The sequence below is a fragment of the Macaca fascicularis genome, chromosome 12 (genome assembly GCF_037993035.2).
Source record: "Macaca fascicularis isolate 582-1 chromosome 12, T2T-MFA8v1.1".
NCBI classification, from domain to species: domain Eukaryota; kingdom Metazoa; phylum Chordata; class Mammalia; order Primates; family Cercopithecidae; genus Macaca; species Macaca fascicularis.
In genome coordinates, this window is record NC_088386.1 from 16,515,193 (window position 1) to 16,531,154 (window position 15,962).

Here is a 15,962-nt window from a genome sequence, read left to right on the forward strand (position 1 = left end):
CGCTTCTCTCTGTATCTCCTTCTACAGATCTTTGGGAAAAAAGGCACATGCAGAATAATACAATTAATATTTGTCCAGCTTAATGTATCTACATTTTAATGAGAATTTTAGTAACCATTTACTTGTTAGATTTGAATTTCAAACTAAAGTTTGAATATCCGTAGTTAGTATATAAAATTGCCATAGTATGAAACAGCTGAATGCTTGTTGAAAATTTATAAAATATACACAGAAAGGAAAAAAATAAAAACAACTCAATCACTCTAGCAGAAAATCATTTAATATTTTGGCATATTGAATTCTAGTATTATTTTCTTTGCATATACAGGTGTGTATATGTATGTAATGCAATTGTGAATACACTATATATATAATTCCATATTGTGTTATTTTTAATTAATATATTATCTGCACATTTCAATGTCATTAATTTTTTAAATATTAATTTTTATGACTGCTTAGTCTTCCATTAAATAGAGGCAAATTGATGTATTTGACCTTATACCTCATTGTGTGCATCTAGAATCTATGCAATTTTTTATCTTTATAAATTATGTTGCAAGAAAAATACACATTATCTTCAAGAGCCTCATGAATATAAATTCAACTCTATTGTATTAAACTATCAATTTGGTTGATGATTATAAAAAAATAACATTTTGGCCAAGAAGATACAAAATAAGATAAAAATAAGAGAATTTTGACTGGGGGCTGAATATAGGCCAAAGGGCAGGTAATAATGTCTTTAGAGTTAGAAATAGCTCCTTGTGCACTGACAAACCCAACAACTTCTGCAGTTCAACCAAGTTAAGTTGATGGACAATAATTCCAGTATGATAAATTTGTGTCAGACAAACAAGCAAGAAACAATATAGATGTATTTTTTAGTTTTCCTATTTACGGTTCCCCTAATTATTGTAAATTTTTTTTTTTTTTTTTTTTTTTTTTTTTTTTTTTGAGACGGAGTCTCGCTCTGTCGCCCAGGCTGGAGTGCAGTGGCGCGATCTCGGCTCACTGCAAGCTCCGCCTCCCGGGTTCACGCCATTCTCCTGCCTCAGCCTCCCAAGTAGCTGGGACTACAGGCGCCTGCCACCGCACCCGGCTAATTTTTTTTTTTGTATTTTTAGTAGAGACGGGGTTTCACCGTGGTCTCGATCTCCTGACCTTGTGATCCGCCCGCCTCGGCCTCCCAAAGTGCTGGGATTACAGGCGTGAGCCACCGCGCCCGGCCTGTAAATATTATTGATATTACTTATAATATTATTATTGCAAATAATTGTAAAATATTGATATTATTTACAAAATTATTGTAAATGTTATTGATATTATTTACAATAATGTCTCTTGTTTTTCATACAGGCTACAACAGTGACTTTTCACTGCTTCTTCAATATCCTGCATATATTATGAGAATGAGACTTCCCAGCACATTTAATAAGAAATGTCAGGTGTTCAGAGCATCTCTAAAATCAGTTCTATGAACCTCTACCATTTGAAGATCTACAAGGCTACAGACCTTGACTTTTCATTTATAATTTTTCTTTCTTTTCTTTTTTAACATTTTACCTGTTATCTTCACTTTTTACATATTTTTACTCACTTACTTTGTATTATGCTTCTAGCTATGGCACTAATATCCTCACTCTGAATGAAGAAACCAAGCCTTCAGAGGCTTAGATAACTTGCTGAAAGGCCATGATTTACCTTGATTTAATGAGTCTCCCATTTCCACATATTATACTGTCACACATTACAAAGACAGCAGGTTAAAATATCTGTGTTGGAATCTCATGTAACAAGTGAGTTTATTTTTTTCCAACATGAGTCCAATAAGATCAAAATAAAACCCAAAGCCTCACATATTATCACTTATCACAGCATGTCATTATTCAAAAGAAATGTGAAACAACTTCCATCCCATTATATATACAACTGTTCTCATTATGATAATGAAACTATTTATGGAGCACTCGTTGAATACTGATAGTTATTCCTCATGGTTTATTGTCTCCTAGGGAAGGACTGTGCTAAGAGTGTTGTTGTTTTACTACAGTCAGTTGGTGAAGGGATGTCCACTGGTCCAGAACAGGTAAGTTTAAATGTGGGTACACTTTAAAAACTTTAATAGCAATTTGATATTGCTGCAGGTTCATAACAAATGGTAAGTGGACTAATATCACTGAGTAAGTGTTGTCAAACTCATGGGGTGAGCAAATGACACACTAGCTGCACAGTAAAATCTCACTATATGACGGTATGTTTGTCTCCTGAAACCCAGATGTATTTAAAATTTACAACACATTTTTTGATTAAATGATAACTTTAATGGCTTACACTCTACCAGATAAATTTTGGAACTGTCTATTGACACAGAGTAGAAGAAAAGATTTAAAAATAAAATATGTTTGATTCATTTTATATAATAGCTCAAAATGAATATCCTGATATTGCTAAAGTTGCAATATACCCATGTAACAAAACTGAACATGTACCCCCAAATCTAAAATAAAAAGTTAAAATAAGAAAAAAAACTATGTAAACACACACATTTATTGAAAAAAAAATTGAGAAAAACAAAATAAGTAAAAAGAAAAGGATAATCTGGAGAAAATCACTGTTACACAATAGACAATGTGATATCGCATACTATGAATGCTGTTTTGAAGTCACTTTGTTCATTTTTCTAGATCATGATCAAGTCAATAAACATGTGTATAAACTCTAGTTTTAGTGACTGTATAAGTTACCACTATATGAATGCACCTGGGATAATAAACATATTATTGTAGTATTCAACATGAACAAATTAATAGTGTTGGGACTCAGAAAATGATACCTCGAAGTATGGCATGGTGGTATGCTGAGTATGCTGAACTGACTAAGATATTGGAAGGCCTCTGAGCAGTCTCAGAAGCAAAGTCTATATCTGACCTTCTTCTGCCTTCCTGTCTCCTACCTCTCTGCCATTCCTGAAGCAAGAAATGGAAAACAGATTCCTCTACCCCAGGAAAGGTTATAAAAACTAGCAATCCCATTACTAGGTACATACCCCCAAAAATTATAAATCATTTTACTATAAAGACACATGCACACATATGTTTATTGCAGCACTATTCACAATAGCAAAGATTTGGAACCAACCCAAATGCCCATCAACGGTAGACTGGATAAAGAAAATGTGGCACATATACACCATGGAATACTATGCAGCCACAAAAAAGGGTGAGTTCTTATCCTTTGCAGGGACATGGATGATGCTGGAAACCATCATTCTCAGCAAATTAACACAAGGACAGAAAACCAAACAATGCATGTTCTCACTCATAAGTGGGAGTTGCACAATGAGAACACATGGACATAGGGAGGGAAACATAACACACCGGAGCCTGTCAGGGGGCGGGGGACTAGGGGAGAGATAGCATTAGGAGAAATACCTAATGTAGATGATGGGTCGATGGGTGCAGCAAACCACCATGGCACGTGTATACCTATGTAACAAACCTGCACCTTCTGCACGTGTATCCCAGAACTTAAAGTGTAATAATAATAAAAAAAGAAACTAGCATCCCTCTTTCCAAGCAAACCATAAAATCTAAAAATATTTTAACCTTCCTCTGCTTTTCTGTGTAGGAGCTGTCACAAGGAAATGCACTGACCTACCTTTCAGATAATAGATCATAAGACCGTCTTTCCAGGGCAGTTCTGCCTTATATCTGGGAGGATGAAATGCTACACAGGGAGGCCAAGAAAGATCTGAACAGGTAAGACTTGCTGGGTTTCTCCCTCATTTTATTATCATTAGAGGATAACCTTTTTCTCCAGTCACACTTCAATACACTGTCCATGCTTTATTTAACCTAAGCATACAAATGGACAGTTTTCCCTAGGCCTTTGATTCTTCATTTCTAAAGTCTTCCAAGTGACATAAAACTTTGATTAAATAAGTTTGTTATGCTTTTCTCTACTTAACTGGTCTTTTGTTACAGCAGTGTTGGCTGTGACCTTTATGATGGGTGAGGAAGGCTATTATACCTTTCCACCCTACAACAGCAATGAGGTCTGTTAAAATGAGACTGTCAGGGAGGCACTTGATAAATATGTTAGATATGAGGATGACACATCAGAGCGAAACAATGAAAGAGGTCAAGTTTTATACTTTAGCATAATGATTAAAGCAGCCTCTGCCTTTTATTAGGTGTGTGCTTGGATAAGTTTCTGAGTTAAGTCTCAGTTTTCTGGGGTTAACTTTAATGTCATATGCAGTCCTATGAAATATGTACATAAAGCATCGATCACAGAGCCTCAATAGAAGGTACTCAATGTTAGATCTTTCTTTGGTGATCAACTGATTATCAAATGTGTGTGGATAGATGAATAATTTCAAATAAGATGGATTTTCAAATTTCAAGGTGACCTCGCTAGAATGAAGATGCTATAAAAATGTAGATTTCAAAGACATGAGCAGACTTGGGGTAAGGCCATTGTTAAGCTAACCATGAACAGGGGCACCCATCCGAGGCTTCAGATACATATTTTTGAGACCAGCATAACGAATGGCATCGCCTCACTATAACCTACACATATCAGGGCTGTCTAGACTCCCTCCTTCCCCTTGACCAATAATGCATTAAACATTTCCGTGATGACCTCCAAGAATTGAATGATGCTTCCAAATAAGCTTAGCTTGAACTCTTTCAAGTGACTTATGTACAAAGAAAACCAGTTGAGACATCACTTGAGAATAAAGAAAAAGCTCACATGTTACATTTAGATATAATTGTTGATAACGAGGCCAAGGTTACACATCCTACTCATATATTTCCCATTGAATTTCCAGGCTATGTGAAGAATATGTAAATAGGCCAAGTATCTAGTACTTGCCAGAAAGATCTGGGTTGGATAAAAGCACAAATCCACTCCTGTACTTAAAAAGTAACTCAGTGCACACAATCTACAGACACTGAGAAATTCCTTCGATGGTGTTTATAAAAACTGCATGCTTTCAGAGCTCATGTTCTGTTTATTGCAATTTAAAGAGATGTCTTTTTGGCAAACTCTTTATGAAAATTACATATTTAGGTATCACTTAGAACATTTTAATAACCCTGCAGCTTTGTCCCAGGATGCCTTCTCAGGATCAAATTTAATCAATGATTAATAAAGAAATTACTTGAAAAACGATAAACTCCAAATATATTATTTTGGTAACCTATGAAGTATAAGAGTAGAATCTGTGTCCTAGATATTGAAATATGGCTTAATTTAGCATGCAGTTCACCACTTAAATATCTGTCCTGTCCTTTGGAGCTTCAATATCACAGTGTCAGCTATACACAGGAGTAAATGCCTCTAAATAGTCCAAGCTAACCTGAGAAGGGAGATGAGACCCGTAATTTTTCATGCTTTCCAAAGTCAAAGACCACAAAATTTCTATAATTTGTCCAAAAACATGGTGAATAAAACAAGATTATTCAGCATTTCAAATCTAACAACTCGTAATACTATTGTTAAAAAAAATTCTAGCAACTTCCATTTTGTCATTTCTCTCAATAGAAAATATTTGCTACAGAATAAACAGGTGATTGGCATAATTATAATCACACATTAGAAGAATTATTTATGACAGATTTGCATATTTGGACAATGTTTGGTGATAATACATCTTTTTTATTAGCCTTCTTTAGCCACAGCATTCATTATAGTGTACATGTGAAATAATCATAGTGCAAAGCAAAAATATGTCTAGCCTCAAATTTATAAACAATTCAAAATAATATATACAGATTTGTTAAGAAAAATGCTACCTTGTGTTCTTCACACGTAATATCATTACCACAATACACATTTATCTTCCAACTGATTTCAATTAAAATTTCAGTTCATGTGAAAATGAGACTGCATATCAATGAAAATCATTCATTCATTTATTCAAAACACAGATCTCGAGTGTCTACAGATCTCCAAGAGACATATCACTGTCAACTAAACACATGCGATTTGGCCTTTGCCCTCATGGGTTAAATTACATTCTTTTTATAGCTCCCATAAATTAAGGCTTAATTCACTAGCATAAATACACTTAATTAGAGTAAGAGAGAAGAAGGAATGGACTATAAATATGACGATCTTTATTAGATACAAGGGCAAGTCTCCTTTCATCTATTATACAAATATTACACTCTATGCCTTGCAAATAAGCAAAGATATTATGCCCAAATAAAGTGAAGGGGAAAGATTAACAGCGATCCAACCATAATGATTAGTATGGTTGGGCAAATTAGAATATTCAAAGGATTAAAAACTGATTTTCTTTTCACCAACACAGTATGCCCTTATTATCTTCCATAAAGACAAAGCGAAGCCCATTAAGCCACTCAGTGGTTTTATTTTCTTATTTAATGTCAGAGATTGACTTAAGAGAACCTAAGGAGTCCCATTTGCCAGGCCAGAAAAGAAACAAAGTACCATATATTTCCAAGTCATGTCAACTTTGCATAGAGTCTCACTAGTTCGTAACACTTAAGCTTAAAAAGAAAAGCCACAGAGAAAAACAAAAACCAATCATATTGTCAAATTTGAAGCACTTAACATTTCTATGTACTAGCTCCCAAAATGTGCACTGCCAAATTGCCAAAAGAAAAATTATCTAGGGATGTGCTAGAGATGTAATATATCCTTAAAGTCATATAACTAATGATCATGAGAGCAGCAGACACAAAACTGTCAACCCAATGTTTGTCAAATAATTTATTGACGCCCTATCTTAGGAACTGATTTTCTCTCACAAGTACCAAGGTTTTAATTTAAACAATACCCGTGTAATTTTTGCAGTATACTTTCAATTAAAATATTAACTACATATATCTTTTTTTTTTTTTTTTTTTCAGATGGAATCTCACTCTGTCACCCAGGCTGGAGTGCAGTGGTGCGATCTTGGGTCACTGCAACATCTGCCTTCCAGGTTCAAGCGATTCTCCTGCCTTGGCCTCCCAAAGTGCCGGGATTACAGGCAAGAGGCACTGTGCTCCGCTTACAAATATCATTTTTAAAAATTTTAATTATACAGAACTCAAAATGAATACAATGTTTGAAAAGATAGACACTTACCATTGATCCATCGAGCCTCTGGATCGTGAAGCACAAAGTCTTTCCTAAAGAGGTCTTCTAAAGACAATCTGGTTTCTGACGAATTTGTGAGTTCATCTAAAATAAAGGAAATTCTAAATTAGATACCTATCTCATGCTTGTTTTTTAAAAGGAACAAATTACAAAATTTGGAATATTTGCTCTAAAAAATATATTAACTAGATAACAATATAAAGTGACCATTTTGACATGCTTTTTGGCATTGGAACTTTGTTAATGACTTTTTAAATAAATGAAACTATTTTTACTATTAAAATTGTCTTCATCTGGTACAAATTTAATAGAGCAATCCCATGTTATGTATTAGTAATATAATACGAAAGCAGTTAAGAATTCCTGTTGTACATTGTACCCCAAAAGGCAGATTTTCTACCATTTAACTATAATTCAGCCGCTTATTTTCCAAACTCATGTTGACATATTGTTTCATTGGAAATGTACAGTTTTGTTGTAAAAACCAAAGACGGTAGACTTGAGGGACTTAAACATGTATGACTAAACTCTGAAGTCAGAAAGAAGTTCACCAAGGAAATAGAATAATTACCTACTTCCACCAAAAAATTAGTACCCAACAAATACAAAGCAGATTTGACCTAAATGTAAAGTTCAAATAATACTAGAATATTAATGATAACACATACATTTTATACTACTCTTTAATAGATAAGTTAGGTGTATTCCTCTTTCTACATTACAAAATATAAGAAATGAAAAGATAACAGGGCTTGAATACTAAAATCAGGCATCACAAACACCCTTTAACATACAAGAGGCTATAGACAGGAATATTGCATTTTCTTTGCAAAATAATAGCATTGTTTATTTGCTGTATAAATTCATCTTTGTGACTTTTCAGCTATGACCTTCACTTCGGTTGAAAATAAAATGTCAAGGATATATACTAACCTCATTAGATTTTATTTTTAAAAGGTTCAGCACTTATTACAGCAAAAGCTTTGCTTTTTTCCAGCTGAAAAGCTGGGGCAAAGAGTCAATAACTTCAAATGCAATTCCTTTTCACATAAATCAATCATGTATTTAACCCATAAAATAACTGCCAAGAAAAATTTGAAAAAAATATTATAGTAACAATAGTGAGTATTGTTTGATTATAATCTTAGCATAAGACATTGTGATTGTATAGAGATTTGCAAAATGAAATGCTGTTAGGTGATGATAAACACTTGATCATTTGCCTGGCAGTCTGAAACACCAGAATTTCTTAATTCATTCACAAATTTTCTAGTTTCATTCAAAAAATTTCAAGGCAACAGTGAAGTATTGTAAAGGAAAGGAGACATATTTCTGTCCTGTCCTGAGGGGTTTGCACATGCTTAACAAAAAATATAACAGATGTCAGGCCGGGCGCAGTGGGTCATGCCTGTAATCCCAGCACTTTGGGGGTCCAAGGCAGGTGGATCACTTGAGGTCAGGAGTTCAAGACCAGCCTAGCCAACATGGTGAAACTCCATCTCAACCAAATTATATAAAACAAAAAATTAGCCTGGTGTGGTGGTGCACATCTGAGGTCCAGCTACTTGGGAGGCTGAGGTGGGAGAATTGCTTGAATCCAGGAGGCAGAGGTTGCAGTGAGCTGAGATCATACCACTGCGCCACTATACTCCAGCCTGAGAGACAGGGTGAGACTTTGCCTCAAAAAGCAAATTGTATATATATATATATACACACACACACACACACACACACACACATACATACACACATACAGACACACACACACACACACACACACACACAATAGATGTCAGTATAAGGATAGAGACTGCTAAATGAGTTTGGAAAAAGGAAATGTCTCACGAAAAAATCAGAGAAGGCCTCACTTAAATATAAAATGACCAACTCTCACTAATTCCTGGGTAAGAATGCAAAATGGTACAGTCACTTTGGAAAATAATCTGGCATTTTCTTATAAAACTAAACAAATTATTTTCATACCATCCAGTAATCATGCTCCTTGGTATTTACCCAAAAGGAGTTAAAAACGTATTAACACAGAAAAATCTACACACAGACGTTTATAGCAGCTTTTTAAACCATCGCCAAAATTTGAAAGCAACCAAGATGTCCTTCATTAGGTGAATGGCTAAATAAACTAGATAAATTGGCTATTATTCTGTGCAAAAAAAAAAAAAAAAAAAAAAAAAAAAAGAGCTATCAAGCCATGAAAAGATATGGAGGAAACTTAAACACATGTTATGAAGTGAAAGAAGCCAACAAGAAAAGGCTACACAGTGTATAATTTCAACTACATGACATTTTGAAAAAGCAAAAATATAGAGATAGTAAAAATATCAGTGGTTGCTAGGAATTGCGAGGTAAGGAATGAGCAGGTGAACAGAGAGAATTTTTAGGGTGGTGAAGTTATTCCACATGATTCTACAATAGTGGATAAATGTCCTTATTTACTTGTCCAAACCCATAGAACACAACCCACTGGAGAGTGAATCCAAACCGACTTTGGGTGATAATGATGTGGCAATATAGGTTCATCAGTGATAGCAAATGTGCCACTCTGGGGGCAGGGGATGTTGATAATGGGGGAAGCTATGCATATATCAGGCACAGGGGGTTCGGGGGAAGAGAATATGGGAAATTCCTTTCCTGTACCTTTCACTCAATTTTGCTGTGAATATAAAATTTCTCTGAAAAATAATATATTAGCAAAAAAAAAAAAATTAAAAAACCCTGGGTACTACAGGTTTCAAAAGGCAGAGGAGGGGAATACTAGGGGCAGGAGAAGGAGGAAGAACATTTGAGATAAAATCCAGAATTCAGCTTCCATCATAAAAGTATGGGATTTTAATCAGATGAGCTAATTTTATTAGGGTTTCAGAAATATATTTATTCTATGAAGTATCTCAATAAAACCAAGGTTTGACAAATTTCAAAATTTTTAAATTTCCCCATCACATAAATTTACCATTATTTGTCTAATCAGATCCCTTCAATTTTTAGAGAATTATATTTTTTACCATCTAAATTTGATAAACATTGACTTATTTGATACAATAAATTTACATAGGTAAAGGTGGGAGGTAGGCATGTGCTTGTTTCAGTGAGAGAGACTATGCTAACACAAACTATTAAATAAATGATCCTTATCTATTAAATTTAAAATATTAACTGTATTGTATATAAATATCTTTTATATGTATGCATCTGTTTGTCTTCTAAAAATATTTAGTTTCTTCCTAATGAGTTCCACATATTTCATTTACATTTTTAGGAAGATGTTAATTTAAGAAAAGGCTGTAAGTCCACCACATCAAATAATCTTATTTTCAAATACATTTTAAAATAATATTTTGGTAATTTTCAAACATGGTATCTTTCATGTGAGCTTTAAAATCATATTACAACTCATTCAAATAGAAATTTTATTTAAATAACACTATATATATATTATATACTTACACACAACAGTGTAAACTGAAAAACTTTAAACATTTCATAATAAGGCTTTTCATTCAGAAATATTCCATCCTCATTTTATGTACATTAATACTATTTTATCTTTGATTTTTCATGTAAGTCCTTTACCCTTCCAATTGAATTTAGTGCAAAGTATATATAGTTTGTTATTGTGAACAGAATATTTCCCATTCTCATTCTAAATGATTTTTATACCCATAAGGTTAATGATTACACCATATCACATTTTCTTAAATATTTCAATTATGAATTTTTATTTTCTACATATTATAGCATCTGTAAAAATATTATTTTTTAATTTATTTTCCAAAGTTTAAGCAACTAATTATACTATGTATGCATTTGCTTCCCAGGTAATTGAAGATTCATATGAAGTTGCAAGAAATATTACAGAGAAATTCTGTGTACCCTTCATTCAGTTTCTCTCAATGAAAAGTAACATCCTGCATAATAATATCATGAAAAGAAACTGATATTGATATACTCCATCAACCTTACTCAATTTCCCCAGTTTTACATGTATTCATTTATTCACGTGCATTCTTGTGTGTTTAGTTCTATGCAACTGCATCACATGTGACCAGCACCAAAGTCAAGAACAGTTCCATCACTAGGAATTCTTGTGCTACCCTTTTATTAATAGTCCCCCCCACCCAATCCCTTGGCAATCAACCACTACTCTGTTCTCCATCTTTAAAATTCTGTAATTTTAAGAATGCTATATAATCGGAATCATACCATACCTAAGCTTTTGGATTGACTTTTATCACTCAGAATAATTCCCTTGAGATCCATTCAAGTCGTTGAGTGTATCAATAATCTATTCCTTTTGATGGCTGAGTAATATTCCAGGGTACTGATATACCATTCTTTAACTCTTCACTCATTGAAGAACATTTGAGTTATTGCTATTTCTGGTTTGAGGATATTATAAATAAAGTTACTAAAAACATTTGTTTATAGATTTTTGTACAAACATAAATTTTCTTTTGTCCAAGACAAATGCCCAAATATGAAGTTGCTGAGTCAAATGTAAACACATTAGTTTTATTTAAAAATTCCATACGCTTTTTTACCATAGCTGTATCATTTTACATTCTCACTAGCAACGTATAAATGATCTAGTTTCTCTGCATCCTTGGCAGCATTTGATGTCATTTAAAAAAATGACTATTCTTATATATATGTAGTGATATCCCCTTGTGGTTTAATTTGCATTTCTCTAATAGCTAATGAGGTTGAACATCATTTAATGTGTTTATTTATGATCCCCATACAGTCTTCAGTGAAATATCTGTTCATATAATTCATCCATTTTCTAACTGAATTATTTTGTTGGTGTGTTTGTTTAACTGCTGCATTTGAAGAGTTCTTCGTCTATTCTAAACACAAATCCTTTGTCAGATACGTGAATTTCAAATATTTCCCTCCAGTCTGTAACTTGTCTTTTCACCCTCTTTAGAAAATGTTTTGTGGAGAAAAAGGTATCAATATTTGTGAGGTCCAGGTAATCAATTTTTCCTTTTATGAAATATGCTTTTGTTGTCAAGTCTAACAATGTTTCGCCTATTTCCTGGTCTTGAAACTTTCTCCTATGGCTTTTTCCTAAGAAATGTTATAGTTTTATATTTCACATACTAGTCCCTGTTCTATTCTGAGTTGCTTTTTGTATATGTTTGCACATGGCATGAGGCATAATATGAAGTTTTGTTTGCTTGCTGGTTTATTTTGTTTTGTGTCTATGGATGACTAATTGTTCCAACTTCGTTTTTGAAAAGCATTTGTTTAATTCTAGTGAATTATTTCATTAGCTTGAATGTGAAAAATGGTATTGAGCTGGGCAAGGTGGCTCATGTCTATAATCCCAGCTGCTTGGGAGGCTGAGGCAGGAGGATCAGTTGAGTTTAGGAGTTAGTTCAAGGTTAAAGTGAGCTATGACTGTGCCACTGCGCCACTGCACTCCAGCCTGGGCAAGAGAAGTGAGACCTAATCCCTAAAACTAAAAAAATTTAATTAAAAAAAACACAAAACAATGCTGAATGATCATAGTGTTAGTGACATTCCTGTCTTTTTTTCCATTATGAAATAATCATTATTTCTTTCCAGACTCTTATACAAACATATTTTTTCCTTTAATACTTGATATAAAAATTACATAAATAAAATCTCCTGTTTACAAGCACCCTATATGTCTGTAACAAAATCCAACCATGTTGAATTCTTATTTTTATACTATTACATTAATATGTTAAATTTTTATTTAAATGTTTACATCTGTTAATAAATAAAATTACACAGTCCTTTGTTTTCTATTCTGTATTATATTGATCACTTAGCACATTAACACATTTATCAAATATTTTTGAACTTGTACTTATTTTCTGTGTTATGGAATAGTTTAATAATTTTAATAATAAGAATATTTTTTAACTCCAATTGCCCCTGGAACTTATTCTAAAATCAGCCCTTCAACGTAGTTCAAACACTCGTAAATAAATCTTCTGTTTAAACAATAATGAGGAGAGATTATGTAATTTAAGAATTAATTCATTTGACTTTATTGAATACTGAGAATACTATATACTTTAATCATTTCTTTGTTTTTTTTTCTTCTTCTGTGTTGCTTTCTTTGTTCCTTTCCTTAAATTTTCCTTAGCTGCCTACCCTGCAGTCTCTTGAATTTTTCATTCCTAGAATAAAGACTCCTTCCTCACATATATAATGAATAATTAAGCTTCTCTTTTAATAGCTTCCGAGGCTAACTTCTATCCCATCTTTTTTTTTTTTTTTTTTTTTTTTTTTTTTTTTATGAGCAGGCTTCCCCCCATCTCATCATAATCATTTGGGTTGCTCATCCTTTGCAACCAATCCTCTCTCTTCTGAATGTCCCCCAAACCCTACTGGGTATTAGTATCCTCATTTCACAGAGAAACAGGCTCAGCAGTGTCGACAAAGACCACATAACTAGTAAGTGGCAGAGCTGAAACTTGAACCTGCATCTCTCTGACTTTAGGTTTTCTTCGTTAAACTATACTGTCTCCCAAAAATAAGTTTTCTTTGCTTTTCCCTTTAATAATGTATTAATAGCATCTTTTCACAAGACAATATACAGTCTTATAAAACTATTTTAAGAATATTCTTATTGCCTTTTAGTCACAAGAACCCTTCTTCCAGCTGAAATCCAACTCCTTAGTGTAAGCCCGTCTGGACCTTATTAGCATCCCATTCTGCCTCAACTTGCCCAGGAAGGTAATATTAGCATAATCTCTTTTCTCAAAGAGACAAATGTCACAGCATTCATAAAAATGTAGGATTTTTTTTTTCTTTCTTCAAGACAATTGTCTGCAATACGACTTACATTCCAAGCTTACCCTCTGCACGTTGTTACAGGCAATTTATAGTTGCAACAGGACTCAGTCATCAGCAAACATTTATTACTCACATTCCAACCTAATTTAGCAAGAACTTAATTTATGTTAGAATCAGACCCAGGGAGAATCACCTAGAGAAATTTTGCTATTTGATACATTTAAATAATTTTCTCTTTATTTTTACCTAACAAACAGAGAAATCTGGATGTCAATCATTCATCTCAATCGCTCACACTGAGCAATGAGAAGGCGGTTCAGAAGAAAAGTATTAGACTGTAAATCATTTTAAGAGACATTCTTTCATATAAAGCTCCTTTCTTATTAATCTTTAGAGAAAGAAATTCTAAAATCAATACTTAGTCCCTAATGTAAAGAAAATATTGCTAAAATTTAATATTCACCTCTTATAGGCTGTTCTCTTTACTAGCAAGGTATTTGAGAACATATCTCATCTCTAGTGATTCTATAACAAAACATAAGGCACAATTTTATATATATATATATATATATATAGAGAGAGAGAGAGAGAGAGAGAGAGAGAGAATATACAGGTATGAAAGTCTGAAAACCTAATATATGTTAATAGTTGCTATTAAAAGTGTAAATATTTGTCAACCCTATCAGATACTATAATTATGAATAGTGACACAAAAATCCAAATAAATGCATGGTTTAACAATTCACAAGTATTTAGAGACCTGGAAGCAGAATCCTTAATGGTTAAATAGTTACAAGGTAATATAGAATCTTAAGTAAAAAGTTCAGCTTTGACAATATGAATGTGGCAACAGAACTGAAATTGAATAATTCACGCCATGTTCTTTTCTCTGCTCTATTTGGTCATTTAAGATCATAGACTGCTATGGGTATTTCTGTTCTTTCTTCCAAAAATCCAATCTTCCTTTTAAATGGCCTTTTGAAATGAGTTGGCTGCATAATCTTAGAAGAAAAAAAAGAAAGTTCTTCAGCATTCAACTGAAGAAAAGCTAATTTATGACTTTAAGTTCTTGGTTCCTCTTTGCTAAAAATAATTGTGTTAGTTTTATCTAGTTTATTCTTGATATCAGAGGTTCAGAAATATTTCTTTAATTTAAATCCGATTCAAAATAATTTCCTATTAAAACAGAAATAGAAAGAAAAATCTAATCAAGTAGTTATTTAAAATTTCCCACAAGAAGAATAAGCCATTTTCCTTTCTACTCACATGAATCTCCCTTAGCTGGGTTTTCCCAGTACCACCACCTCCATTCCCAGAGCGGTAGTTTAAACATTTATTCTTAATCATTTTCTTCATTTTCCCTGTCATATGGGATAGTCTTCTAGTGCATTTCCATTTTAAACATTATTGAATAGCTCATTGAAAAAACATCACTTTACCCCTCCTTGCACAGCCAGATGAAACTATAGAATGCAAATCACAATAGTCAATATTAAATTCTAGATTTTTGAAAATATCGGCTGTTGATTTGTACATTCTCTAACTTGTCAGCAGATCCTAAGATTTTGTTTTAGTACTTAACATCTGAAATATAAATTCTATTCTTATCTTCTTTTTAAAATATCCCTTCTTTTCTTTCCCTATGATGCTGAAATTTTAGGCAGCAGATGAAATATTGTCTAAATTTATGTCATTTGAGATCAAGATAAGATCACAAACTTGGTTTTTAATGTTTCCTAATTTATCACCTAGAAAATGAACAACAGTTTCTTCTTTTCTACTTAAGAAATTTACAATTTTTAAGGTAAATTTAAAAAATAAATTTCAATAGTTAATTTGTATAGTAGTTAATATGCTTTGGCTATGTCCCTGCCCAAATCTCATTTTGAATTGTAACTCCCACAATTCCCATGCGTCATGAGAGGAACCCAGTGGGAGATGATTGAAATATGGGGGTGGGTCTTTCCTGCACTGTTCTCATGATACTGAATGAGTCTCATGAGATCTGATGGTTTTAAAAATGGGAGTTTCCCTGCACAAGCTTTCTTTTTGCC

At 33.1% G+C, this 15,962-nt stretch overlaps 1 protein-coding gene across 4 annotated transcripts in view; it reads right to left on the bottom strand.

Annotated features, from left to right (window-relative positions):
- Nucleotides 1-15,962, bottom strand: part of DPP10 (dipeptidyl peptidase like 10) — a 1,411,130-nt gene that overhangs the window by 514,302 nt on the left and 880,866 nt on the right. For all 4 annotated transcript variants that reach the window (XM_005572966.5, XM_065525407.2, XM_005572965.5 and 1 more), the window contains one exon: nucleotides 7,108-7,203. In XM_005572966.5, the coding sequence (XP_005573023.3) occupies nucleotides 7,108-7,203 (96 nt within the window). The remainder of the gene's footprint in view (nucleotides 1-7,107; nucleotides 7,204-15,962) is intronic.